General features: G+C 42.4%; 1 protein-coding gene across 6 annotated transcripts in view; it reads right to left on the bottom strand.

Moving 5' to 3' along the window:
• Window positions 1-4,237: 4,237 nt before the first annotated feature.
• The window catches only part of ANKRD26 (ankyrin repeat domain containing 26), a 53,682-nt gene continuing 44,633 nt past the window's right edge, over window positions 4,238-13,286 (bottom strand). For 5 of the 6 annotated variants that reach the window (XM_064142058.1, XM_064142061.1, XM_064142060.1 and 2 more), the window contains 7 exons: window positions 12,565-12,677; window positions 12,076-12,217; window positions 10,433-10,705; window positions 9,489-9,724; window positions 8,875-9,121; window positions 7,236-7,281; window positions 4,238-5,799 (listed from right to left, as the gene is read on the bottom strand). In XM_064142058.1, the coding sequence (XP_063998128.1) occupies window positions 5,651-5,799; window positions 7,236-7,281; window positions 8,875-9,121; window positions 9,489-9,724; window positions 10,433-10,705; window positions 12,076-12,217; window positions 12,565-12,677 (1,206 nt within the window). In that variant the 3' untranslated portion in view covers window positions 4,238-5,650. The remainder of the gene's footprint in view (window positions 5,800-7,235; window positions 7,282-8,874; window positions 9,122-9,488; window positions 9,725-10,432; window positions 10,706-12,075; window positions 12,218-12,564; window positions 12,678-13,286) is intronic. The other variant, XM_064142059.1, reaches the window with a different exon arrangement.

Genomic DNA, 13,286 nt, shown 5'->3' with positions numbered 1-13,286 from the left:
ATCCTGTGAGCCCTTGCAGGGTAACAAACCAAATCTACAATAAAAGAGCAGGGTAGAAAAAGGTGATGCTAAGGCCAAAAGGAAGCAACGCTGAATTGGAGGTAATCCTCATATTCCATTAGTTTCCTGCATTGCCTTAGGTTGGTCACTTCCTCCCTTTGTTTCCTTAACGGAGATCTTGGAGTAAGAGGACAAGTCTCGACTAGTACTGGAAAAGGATGCCTCCAGTGAAATGACAGAACTGGCTTATAGATGAATTAAATTCGTTTGATGTGCATGAAGCAGTGTAGAAGTCATGCTTTGTGGTTCAAGGGCACTAACTGCAATTCATGTGAAGTACTTCCATGTCCACTTCATGTATTTACAGTCAAAATTCTTCACATATTACATGGCTTACAGGCAGGTTACTAGATTAAAAAAAACATGGATTCTATTTTGAGTACCTACTCAGGCAATAATTCGTGTACAACTCAGTCTTTGTTATCAGTTGTAGCCTGTTAGCTGTAGTCCCTGGACTTAAGTGTTTATTCCTCATTTTATGAGTAAAGTGGCTCAGAAATATGTGAAATAGTGTGCTAGAGTGGAAAATAAAAGTATGGGTGGTTTATGTGGTAGATTTCTTTCATGGCCATCACCATGCTCCTTCCAGAGCAAATCCTGCTCCTCATAGCCCCTTCCAGGGTGCTATGTTCTGTCTTAGATCCTTTTGGGGGGGGTTCTTTTTTTTGCAGTGATGGCAGAAATGCTGACACTTCTTCCAGAAGCAGCATTTCCCCTAAAGAAAAAAGCTCCACTGATGAAAAGCTGAAAACACAATAGCATTCAGACATCTGCCAAGAACAACTACTTGCTAATGCTGAAAGCCTGACCTTATCTAAGTGGTAATATCTTCCTTCCTGGAGTCTTGCAACAGGTTCCAGGAACTGTGAAACTTGTGCTGAACAACTCCTGCTGTTGTTCAGCCTTTGATCAGTGACAGTGCCACAGAATGCCAAGAAGTTTCACTCACTGCTTAACTTCCTGCCTCTGCTACTTGCACTTTTAGATAGGTGTCTGTTATTCAGGAGAGCACAAAGGCATGTGCATGTACTGGATTTGTCCACTAAACCATTTTTAATGGTTGTCCTGCCATCTTTGTTTTACACTGCAGATCTGACTTACCTTTAATTTAGTGTTGATTTTTCCAGGAGCTAGGCTTACAGTGCTCTGTATAGAAACTGGAGTGGACATTACATCCTGGCCAATCACCTCCTGGGCTGCATCAAACAATGCTCTGCCAGCACATCCAGAGATCTGCCACTTTGCTCTGGTGAGACCTTACCTGGAGTATTGCATTCAGCTCTGGAGCTCTCAATACAGGATCTGATGGAGCAGGTCCAGATGAGGGCCACAAAGATGATCAGGGAGTTGGAGCACCTCTGTTACAAGGACAGGCTGAGGGAGCTGAGGTTGTTCAGCCTGGAGAAAAGGAGGGTCTGGGGAGACCTAATAGTGGCCTTTACCTGAAGGGTGCTGTTGTTTGTTGGTGTTTTTTTTTTTTTTTAAGAGAGCCAACAGAAATGAAGCTCTCAAATGAATTGGAGAGAAAACAGAATTATATTTCAAGAGAGAGATACAGAAAGAGGTATAGGCTGGATGTTAGGAGGAAGTTCTTCCCAGAGAGAATGATTGGCATTGGAATGGGCTGCCCAGGGAGGTGGTGGAGGCACCATCCCTGGAGGTGTTCAAGAAAAGCCTGGATGAGGCACTTAGTGCCATGGTCTAGTTGATTGGATAGGGCTCAGGGATAGGTTGGACTGGCTGATCTTGGAGGTCTCTTCCAACCTGGTTGATTCTATGATTCTGTATGTCAAGGATCTGCAGTATTTGCACTGATGAAATATGAAGATGGCCTAGTGCTCTCAGATGCAGGGGACAGAATGTCAAAATGGTATTCAAAACAACATGCATCAATCAACCACCTCCCTCTTTACCACAATTTAAAACTCAGTTACTGCCTTTTGCAGTGATGAAAACCACTTCTTGCCAAATGCCACCTAAATACCACTTCACCTGTATGTCACATCATCACATATATGGACCAAATCTATGGACAATTCTGTTTGCTGGGAGTTGCAGTGCTGAACAGAAGCCAAGGCAGGAAGTGATTATAGCTAAGGAGCTGATACTGATTGAAAATGTGTGATGCTGCAGAGGAAATATCACACAATAGAATCTCAGTTTGTTTGGAACTAGATTTCAAAACCAGGGCACATTAAGATGTAAACAGGCAACAGGCCTGGGGCCCACTTTTCTCCTAACAATCAGATCATTAGCAGCAGAAGTGTGCAGTGATTTCCAGGATTAAACTGCAAGTGCAAAACACGTGGAAGCGTGTGCTCTGCTGGGTGGAAGCAGCCTTCTGGCTTTTCACCCTTTATTTTGCTGGTTGTCCTAGCTAATACTGGAGTCAGGTGTAAGTGCAGCTTAAATGCAGGAAGTGCGAATGCTTGAGATGTTTGAAAAGGCTGGATGAAGATTCTTTGTGTAACCATAACAGGTTGAAGTTGCTCTCTGAAGTTGCACTTCTAATTTTCAAAGACTGCTTCCTTGAAAAAAATTGTCATCTCACCAGGGTATTTGTGCATCTGACTGCTGAAATGCAGCTGGATGTACAACCAAACTAGGCTGTTAGCTGGTATGCTGTCAGACCTATAGGAACCCATCCTAACTAGCACCTCTAGCAAGAGGTCTCAGCTAAAACACAACAGGCTTTATCTCCTAGAAATAAATCCCCACTTTATACAACACCTAGTTCAGTGGGAGGTGTCCCTGCCCATGACAGGAGGGTCAGACTGTATGATCCCTAAGCTCCTTTCCAACACAAGCTGTGCTGTGATTTCCTGTCTGCCAGGCCTTGGGATTTCCCCCTCAGTGTCATGCACCCTCAAAGATCATCAGCAGTGTCCTCACAGTGACAATGCAGGTAATTTCTTTGCTTGCAGGTCTGACTGGATGTCTCTTAACTACCTCTAGTCCCAGTCCATCATAGGTGTCATGTAACAATGAAGCCAAGACGCTCTGCACCTGCTCTCTGTGGGAAGACCTAGAAAGTACCAAAAGCTGAACTTTGACCACTGAGGTATGGCCTGGAGAAATTTACCACCTTTACCCTTTGCAGGACAGAGATTGGCCAGCTTCCCACAGTCTAGGAACCTGTATTTGCCAGCATTTCATGGCTACCAGGACCTCACCTACTACTTTCTGCCCAGACCACAAGAAAGATTGCTCTAAAATACAGGAGAAGTCTGGAAACTGATTATTAGCAGTACCTCAACTCTAGTTAATGATCTGAACACAACCGTGCCTCAGTCGTCCCTGGAGGAAAAGGACATGGTGGCCAGATTGCTTGGGCAACCTATTCGACTCTCACCACTCTCCTACTGAAGAACTTCCTAAGAGCCCGTCTAAACATGTTCTCCCTCAGCTTTAAACCATTGCTCCCTATCTTATTGCTAGATACCCTTATGAAAAGGGTGCTGGAGTGGGTCCAGGGGAGGGCAGTGAAGCTGGCGAAGGGCCTGGGGAATAAATCTTATGAGGAGTGACTGAGAGAGCTGGGGCTGTTTAGTTTGAGGAAGAGGAGACTGAGGGGAGACCTCACTGCAGTCTACAACTACTGGTATGGACATTGTTGAGAGGCTGGTGCTGGCCTCTTCTCACAGGTGATTGGAGACAGAACAAGGAGGAATGGCCTCAGCTGAAGCTGGGTAGGTTTACATTGGACATGAGGAAAAAGTTTTTCATGGAGAGTGGTTAGGCACTGGAATGAGCTGCCCAGGGAGGTGGTGGATCATTTGGATGTGGTGCCTGCAGATATGGTTTAAGGTGAATCTTCCTGAGTGGGTTTATAGGTTGGACTTGGTGAACCTGGATGTTGCTGTGATTTTGTGTGGTCTCACAAGAGTCAAGGGGAAGAACCACCTCTCTTAACTTGTTGTCCACACTGCTTTTGATGCAGCCTAGGACACAATTTGCCTTCTGGGCTGTATGAATGCACTGCTGTCTCATGCTGACCTACTCAATCAGTACACTTAAGTCTCTTTCTTCAGCACTACTGTTAACCCACACTGGACCCAGCTTTTATTAAGTGCAGCCGTGAACTGAGCTGAAGTGAGCAGAGCAGAGCTCCGGAGAATTATATGCGCAGGGAGAGCAATGAAAAGCAATATCAAGAAATGAAAGTATAAAACAGATGTGTACTAGATTCCCAAGTTTATTAAACACAAAGTTGAAACAGAACATCTGGAATTAAATAGTATATTAACTTCACAAAAATGTATTAATATAAAAAGGAACAGTGTCACAGCAGCATTCATTGTTTTCTTCACAGGCTGTTAAGTCCTTGCATTAGTGGGTAAAACTCCCACATCTATCCAGTCTTAATTCCTTTCAGTACAACCATTCTTACTCTTCCAGAACTGGGACTTTGTTCTATAATCTTCTTAGATCACTAGTGCCTTTTGCAGACGGGAAATGACAACTATGAATCTTCAGTAACAAAAGCTAACTCCCTGAAATAAGTAACACTGCTTGTTTTATCGATACAAATGCCCACAACACTGGCTACCATCTGGCCTACTGCCACCATATCATCAGCTGCTAGCAGCAAGAGAGTGTATCACATAAGTTTTGCAAAGTACTGAGGGGACTGAATTCAATGTATTAGCATTCCTTTCCCTCACCCCCTCATATGCTCAGGTGTATCACAGATGCTGATATAGAAGTGCAAACATGGAAAGCTGCAGCATTTTTGAATACAAAAATCAGTCTGAATACCATGGGAAGCAGTGGACACAAACTGAAGCACAGCAGGTTCTGCCTGAGTGTCAGGAAACCCGTTTTTACCGTGAAGGTGTCTGAGCACTGATACAGTTTGTTCATAGAGTGTGTGGAGTCTCCATCTTGGAAATACTAAAAACCAAACACGGGCCTTGGGAAGTGGCTCTAGGTGGTCCTCCTTGAGGCAAGGAGGCTGGACCAGATGACCTGCAGAGGTCACTTCCAGTCTCACCTGTCCTGTGGTTTTGTGAAACAAAATAAATATACCAAAAGACCACAACTTTCTTGGCACTACTACACACTCACAGCAATTTTTAAACCTAAAATGCATAAAGTGACAGCAATATGAAGTGCCCTGTTCTCCAGTTTGAACAGTGGTAAAACTTATCAGCAGAAAGATTCACTGCATCAGGACTGAACCACGAGGCTCAAAAATAATACTGAAAACATTTAAAAATGAAACAAAGTGAAAAGAATAAACAGAAAGCAAAGAAAGGGAATGCTTTTGTTAAAACACAGACCATGTGTGGAGCAAGAGTGCATCCACCTTCATAAGGTATTTTGACAGTTCTATCAACCTCAAGAATCAAGATCAGTAAATCTGCTAGTTAGAAAAAAAACCCAGATATGATTTTTATCATGAGTGCAAAAAAAATCAACTGTGCCTCAATAAACCAACAGGTAAGTGCAATGTGCTTGACATCCATTTTAAAGGCTTAGCATTTACGTTCAGGCTGCAATAAACACATTTTCACATATGACCCCGTGGGAAGACAAACTACAGATGCACTGTGTAAACAATGATTTTGAGTCCTTTCCTAGAATATTATCAAATCATGTAATTTTTGGTTAAAACATCACGGTACTCCTGTATTACCTTGTTAAGAGGATCTTGGTCAACACAGAAGTTTTTGGGAGATCTATCAGCAGATCCAGTGGGAGAAGCTCCAGCAGATCCAGTTTCAAGTTCAGCAGTGACTAGGGAAATAGAGAAGATTTCTGGTATTACATTTACAGTAGGTAGGGCCAAATAAGTCACTGTATGGGTAACTAGAGAGACTACCATCTACCAGGCTTAAAAAACTTCCAATGTAACAAGGAAAGGGCTTGGCCCAATGGAATAAACATTTTCTTCCACATTTTCTTACCTGCCAACATACTTCTAAAGCTAGTGCAGTTCTTTCATTCCAGAGGCTGCACACTGACTATCTTCAGGCAATCCACAAATGATGCATACTTGTGCCAGTGCTAAATTTGGCCCCATGCAGATCTATATAACTTCAAGTGCCCCTTTTTCTAAAACATTCAAATAAGCAGCTTCTGCAGTTGCTGTGACAAGCTTTCCAAGAATCTGCTGTGAAAATGCAAACCATCTTTGCACTGCAGTCAGGCCAGGACATGTCTCCCAGCCTGGCACCTTTTCTGAGAGGCACCTTCTTTGTGACTTGCCCTGGCAAAACCCTCTTTCTTCCAGGAAAACACACTCAATAAAAGAAACCCACTTTCATCATCTTTCTCCAGCCACCTTGTACAGATAAGGTCCCCAGACCAAACAGACTATGACTCCTAGCAGATGTGCAATTATGGTCAAATTGCACGTAAATGCAATGCAATGGCTTTGTGTCCATTCAGACACGTGCAAAGATCTATGAAGCTACAGCTGAACACTCTCTATATGACTAAAAGCACACAAGGAAAAGAAACACTCTCATGGGCTGCTTTGAAGTAGCTAGCCCCAGTCACTACAAATCAGTAACTGGAGGAACAATTATCATGAAACAGGTGGAACTCCTCTTTGGATACCTCACAGCACATGTTTTATACTATGCAAGCAGTAGTACTGCTCATCTTACTTTTGCTTAAACAATTTTCTTTAGGATAAGGTTACTCAGTAACCAATCTTCTGTCACTGGTTATAGTCTTTGTGCTTATTCAAAAAAGGATGCAACACATAAGCTACAAATGCATCCATTAAAAAAAAGATGGCAAAAGTTAAGAACTAATAGCAGAGAATGTGTATGATATGACTTATGTGTCAATGTAGTTGCTGTATATAGAAGTTATGAATGAAACAGCCTATAAAAATATTATCTCAGGGCTTCTTTTGCATTTGGTGGTTGTGCTTGAGGATTGACTGCAGTGAAAGGCGACATCAGCTTAAGCCAAGTGCATCTGTGTGGGTGAAATGAGTTAATTTTCTTTGTGCCTTGTGTTTGTTTTTTTTCAGGCAACTGCCTAACGTTCTACACAGTATTTTAGGAAGCAGGAAATCTTCACATACAACTCTAAACAGGAAAGCTAGCAGAAAAAACTTCTGTGCCTAGCACAGGAACTTGATAGCTTTCAAGCCATTCCAAGAGTTGGGAAGAGTCACCTTTTTCCTTAAAGGCACTGCTAACATAATGACACCTTACCCCGTTCAAGTTCTTTAGTGACTTTTTCATCCATTTCCTGCCGCACCTGGAATTATATAGAAAACAGATAGTTAATGTTTTAGCAGCTCTATTTTTGTAATAGCCAAACTTGTAAAACATTCTTAAACCCCACACACAACATGACAAAAACTATTATCCCAAACAGAGATATCTTAGTTTGGGGTATAATTCTTAATGAAGAGAAACTTTATCAGCCAGGCTGTAGCATTCTCATTGCTAAGCACATGAACCATAGCACAAAACCACCTGCACATCCTGTATTGAGGTATAAAGTGAGAAGCTACACAATCCTCTTGGTATCATCCTATTTTTGAAGTATGAGATTTATGTACTAAGACAACTTCCAGTAAAGAAATTGCTGGAATGAAGGTAAGAAGGAAAACGTGTCTCAAAGATGTCTGATGAGATTTTGTACTCAGTCAGCTGTCTTAACTAGGTCATACATACTACACATTAAAATTTAATGAAGAGCTTACCTGTGAACTTTCTATACCACCATATTTTTTTAATCACAATTTCTCTTGTAGAATAATCACAGAATCAGTCAGGGTTGGAAGGGACCACAAAGATCATCTAGTTCAAATCCCCCTGCCATGAGCAGAGGCACCCTACCCTAGATCAGGTTGGCCAGAGCTTCATCCAGCCTGGCTTTAAACACCTCCAGGGATGGGGCCTCAACTGCCTCCCTGGGCAACCCACTCCAGGCTCTCACCACTCTCATGCTAAAGAGATTCCTCCTCACATCCAGTCTGAATCTCCCCACCTCCAGTTTTGCTCCATTCCCCCTAGTCCTGTCACTACCTGAGATCCTAAAAAGTCCCTTCCCAGCTTTTTTGTAGGCTTCCTTCAGATACTGGAAGGCCACAATAAGCCTGGTGTAACCACGTATATTGTTTTGATTTCTTAAGAGTGTCACATTTGAGCCTTTTTATTTGAACTTTAGTATCTACATCTTTTAAACTGAATTCAATGAGACTGTTTGCAGTATTTATTCTAGACACATATTGATGAAGTAGAAAAAACATCTAACATGTGCATTGCTAATTTTCTTCTGCATGTGAAATCAACGACTTGGAATATAGAAATGAAATCCTACCTATGTATTCCTCAGCTGTTGGTACTTAATTGCTTTAAGCAATGGAATTCTTTTAACAGGCACAAATACAGCCAGTATTTAGAGTTGGAATTAATAAGGTGTGCAGAAGAATCTTAAAAGGTATCCCAAAGTTATGAATGGTCAAGTACAACAACAACAGAAAAAAAGTATTCGCAGGAAAGTAATCAGGATCAATCAAGACTATTTTTTAGAATGTTAAATTACTGAATGCACTATGAAGGACTAAACTTGAGCTTTTAAAAGTTGTGATACTTATATGCAGTGTTTTATACAGTTTTTAAAGCAAACATTTTATTTAAATTTCTTTTTTTTTTTTTTGGTCTTTGCACACTCCTGAAAATTGCTACAACCTTGACGACCTCTAGTACATGCAGCAACTTTTGGCACATCAGACTGTACAGCTTGGAACTGTAAACAGATTCTTACTTTAGGTTAAACAGCACAACCTTGCTTATGGATACTCTTTAGCAGGACTTGAGAACAGTATTTTAAGACACTTACCTTAGCCACGAAAGCTTCAACACTCTTTCTTGATGATAATGTGATCCTTGCTGGACTTAGGAAGCTTGCTCCTAGACTTAGACTTCTGTTCAGTGCCAAATTGTTGCCAAGATGTCCCAGTTCAGTTGAATACAGAACTGGACTTGCACCCAGATCTCCACTGGCAAAGCTGCTTGCGAATAAAGACTTGCTTCTGTGCTGCTCCTGAAGAAGCTTGGCACTGGCTTCTGCTAGCTTCTCATTAGCTCTGAAACATTCAGAAGCATACTAAGAATTATCCTTTGTACTAACACTTTCACAAAGTTATTCTCCAGGTGTTTGGCTATTATTCACCTTCTGAAAGTGGAAGGGATTAAAAGCGTCCAAAATAAGGACATAACTTATTCATGCTATTGTTCATATCAATGCCACGATCAGTAGTGTTAGTGCTGGCACATTAAAGAGAAATACAGACAGTTCTAATGAAGGGAAAGAGTCTTAAGGTACTTTCTTCACAAATAGGGTACCTTATGCATACAAGCACAATGTGGCCAGATACAGAAGAGGGATTTTAGGAGGAAGATGCATGAGGGAAAAGTGCTATCTTATTATCACTCCAAAAATCATAGACTTACCTTTCCAGCTTATTTGCTAGGCGTCCTCTAATTTTTATTTCCTCCAGATACAGCTCTTTGTACTTTTCCACTTCTGCCTGCATGGATTCTTTTTGAAAAATACTGTCTTGTTGGGTACTTTTAATCCTGTCCAATTCACGTTCGAGATGTTTAATTCTCTGGTTTAGCTGGTTTCTCAATGTAGCGTGATGACTGGCTCGGATTTGTTCTGTCTGGTCCTGAAATGCTGCCTGTGTCTGAAGCAGGTAATGTACTTTCACCAATGACAGAGAAGAAGAGAACTCTTTCCTACAGCCATTTGTATGTACCCAGTTCCAAGAGCCCAGCTTTATTCAGTGAAGCAGCTATGCCTCCTCACTACCATCAGCAACCAAGGCAGAATCCCAGAATTAAACCCTGGCTTACTATATAACTCTTTTCATTCTGAAAGAATCCCCCTTTGGAGCACTATCATTCATCAAAAGCTACTAATGAAGGAACACTATCAGAGAAGGTTTACAGCAAAAGATTTGTCAAAGAAATTATGAGGATCTCTCACCTCTCCCTCCTCCTCAAACACCCGCAACTTCGGCGACCTAATTTCTCCCGTACTTTTCCCTGCCCAATGACAAAGCAGGATTTGTGTGTCTGCCCATGACAACCCTAAGCTGCAATACCAATTCAAGGGTGAAGAGTGAGAGTAAGACTAGGGGACAGAGATATTTCCCCAAGAACTGCAAACTGAAACCTATCCTGACCAAGCTTTTGAGTCAGGACTCTGCAAGCCCATTACACACACATGAAAGCACTCTTGGCCAGCCACACTCCCCCTTCTCCCTCCATTCTTCAGAAGTACAGCACTAACACAGAGAATAAGGCACTGAAAATAGCATACTAAAAAATTACAACCACCACAACAAAAGTATATAATAGAGACTGCAGCCATGAGTGAGAAATTCATTTACCTGCAAAACTAGATTGACTTCTTGTATTTTATGCCTTATTTCTTGGTCGGCTCGCTCATCTGCGGCTCTCTTATATTCCTCCATTTGGCTCATGCTGGTCTCCAAACGATGTTTAAGGTCAGCCACCTCTTCTTTCAGCTGGCATTTGCTCTTCTCCAGTTTTTCATGGTTCCCACGCACGGTGGACAACTCTTCTTGCAAATCTTGATTTTGCACTTCTAATTGCACGCATTTTTTAGACTTTATCTCCAGCTGCTGGGAAAGTTCACCAACCTGTAGACAGCAAAAAAAGATTAAGAGGGATCTAAAAATTAGTAAATTCTGTGAAGATCTGTAAACAGGTTGGATATAGAGACTGTATTTGACATTGTCCTGATTTAACAGCTAAACCCATGACAGTCTTCTGCTGACTCAGTGTGAGTCCAGTGATTCTATTGTGTTAAAACAATGTGTGATGTGTCTGGTCTGAATAGACAGGGTGATGGCTTTAATGGTCCTTAAGGGCTGTCGAGGAGGACTGCTGGCCTGGCAGAGTGGCTTAACAACTAAAAGAGATCATTTCTGTGGAGTTGGGAATTCTCCCTCCTTATTTTAAAACCACTGCAACAGCGCCACGAGAAGGCCGGTGACATACATTGCACCATAGGAATCTGGTGCACACCTCTCATTTGGAGAAGAATGGTGGAAACTAGCACAGTAAATACTTGAGTCCAACAGAAAACAGAAATTTTAGACTTAAACTGCACTTCTCCATCATTCAAAAGAACTCTTCCAATAGAAACAAAAATTATATTAACTTTTGGACTGAAAATGAGCCACTGCAAAGGCAGCTGACTCAACTTTCTAGAAGTGAACATAGCTCTGAGACATGGTTGCTTGCAGCAACAGGACTGAGTAATGAGTGCAGAAACAGGTAAGAGGTACCACGCTACTGAGCATCCAGAGCTACCTCAGAAACACTTCTGGGAAGGCCACTTCTGGGTCCCAACAATAAGGGAAACATGGGCTGAGCCAGTTCCTAGCGAGCAGCAAGTTAGAGAAGGTTTTCTGCACCAGCTCAACACGTCATGCCCCGGGAAAACTTGAACTGATTCCTGCTCAACTCGTGCCTAAGACAGAGCTCATGGGGTGATCGTTGGCAAAGCCAACTTCACGCAGTTTCAAGTTAGGACAATGTTACTTCTCTCTCTCATCTGTCAGACATCAAAGACGCTGCCACAGCCTCTAGGTGCAGACAGGCCAGTGCTGGGGGTGTTCCTGCTCTCACCCATGGATGGGCCATCCTGCAGACATGCCTGTCCCTAAGGACCAGACAGGAGATCTGCACTCTTGGCTGACTGTATACTGTCATTATAGCTGTACTCTCACTTGCTCCTCCTCTACAGGGCAACTTGCCCTTGATGTGCCCTTGCAAGATACATTTTCCACATAACATTTTCATCTGTAGTTTCATAATAACTACATTACTCTAAGTTATAGTCATCTACTATTTTAACAGTAGGAGCATCAAGAAAATCAATTCCAAAATAAAGCCAAAAGGAAAAAAACAACAAAAAAAATCAACATCATAAAAAGAAATAAAGGGAAAGAATTTCAAAAGAAATAACCATCACCAAGAAAACTTGTAACAAACCAGTACTAACCTTTGCTCTTAATTCACCAACTTCATTGATCAATTTAGAAGACCTGTTCTTCATTTCTCCCTGCAAATTAAGCTGGGACTCCATCTCTCTCTCTTCATAGAGCCGTAGCTTTCTCACAGCTCTATTGAGAAGCCTCTTCAACCTACACAGCAAGTGAAGAAAATGAAGGAACGTGCAGCCTTTTTCTACAGTCATGTAAGCAGCACAGACATGGCTTGAAACACCAGGCATCAGGGAAACCATCATTCCAGTGCCACAAATCAATTGGAGGATCCACCTTAAAAGAAGTACAAGCGAGATCCTTTCCCTAAGGAAAACTGTAGTGCATCCTCCATCTGCAACTCTTATTGCAGCTATTGAAAACTGCAGGCTCATGTACAGAAACATGTTTCAAGAACTAACGTGAGGCTTACGCACACCAGTTTTTACACTGGAGTTCAGTTTAACTTCTACTCAGGGATACCTCTTCATCATACAATAATGCCATACCTCTTACAGTTTTCCTGCAGTTCAACATTTCTTTTAATTTCTTGGTCCAGATGCATTTCAACTGGATGTTTCAATTCTTCCAGCTTTTTCACTTTCCTTCTTTCTCTCTCACACTTTCAAAAGAGAAAAGGTACAAGACATACAGAGCACAGGAACAATACCTCCATGCATGATGATGGGCATCTAGCATTCTTCACAGAGAAGCTGCAGTATGCCTCTAACTTTCACAGAATGCCCAGAGACTGAATTCCTTAACATGTAATCATTTCAGGTTTCATACCAAACAGGACAATACCTAACAGAAACAGATACCCTCATTGAAGCAAACGTCACCTGCCCTGACACAACTTGAGCTCCTTTCCTCTTGGCCTAGCACTTGTTCCTCCGGAGGAGAGACCAGCTCCTACCTGGCTCCAGTCTCCTTTCAGGGAGTTGAAGAGAGACAAAAGCTCTCCCCTCAGCCTCCTCCTGGCTAAACAACCCCAGTTCCCTCACTTGCTCCTCACAAGACCTTTGCTCTAGACTCTTTACCAGCTTCGCTCTCCTTCCTGGACCCACTCCAGCACCTCAGGCTCCTCCTTGGATTGAAGGGACCAAAAGCAAACCCAGTACTCAGGCTGTGGCCTCGCCAGTGCCCAGTACAGGGGGACCAGCACTGTCCTGCTCCTGCTGGCCACACCCTTGCTAAGCCAGGCCAAGATGCTGGTGGCCTTCTTGGCCAC

The sequence above is a fragment of the Pogoniulus pusillus genome, chromosome 4, assembly GCF_015220805.1.
Source record: "Pogoniulus pusillus isolate bPogPus1 chromosome 4, bPogPus1.pri, whole genome shotgun sequence".
In the NCBI taxonomy this organism is placed as follows: domain Eukaryota; kingdom Metazoa; phylum Chordata; class Aves; order Piciformes; family Lybiidae; genus Pogoniulus; species Pogoniulus pusillus.
Note: the sequence above shows the minus strand (reverse complement) of the source record. Positions and strands in the feature narration are given on the sequence as shown.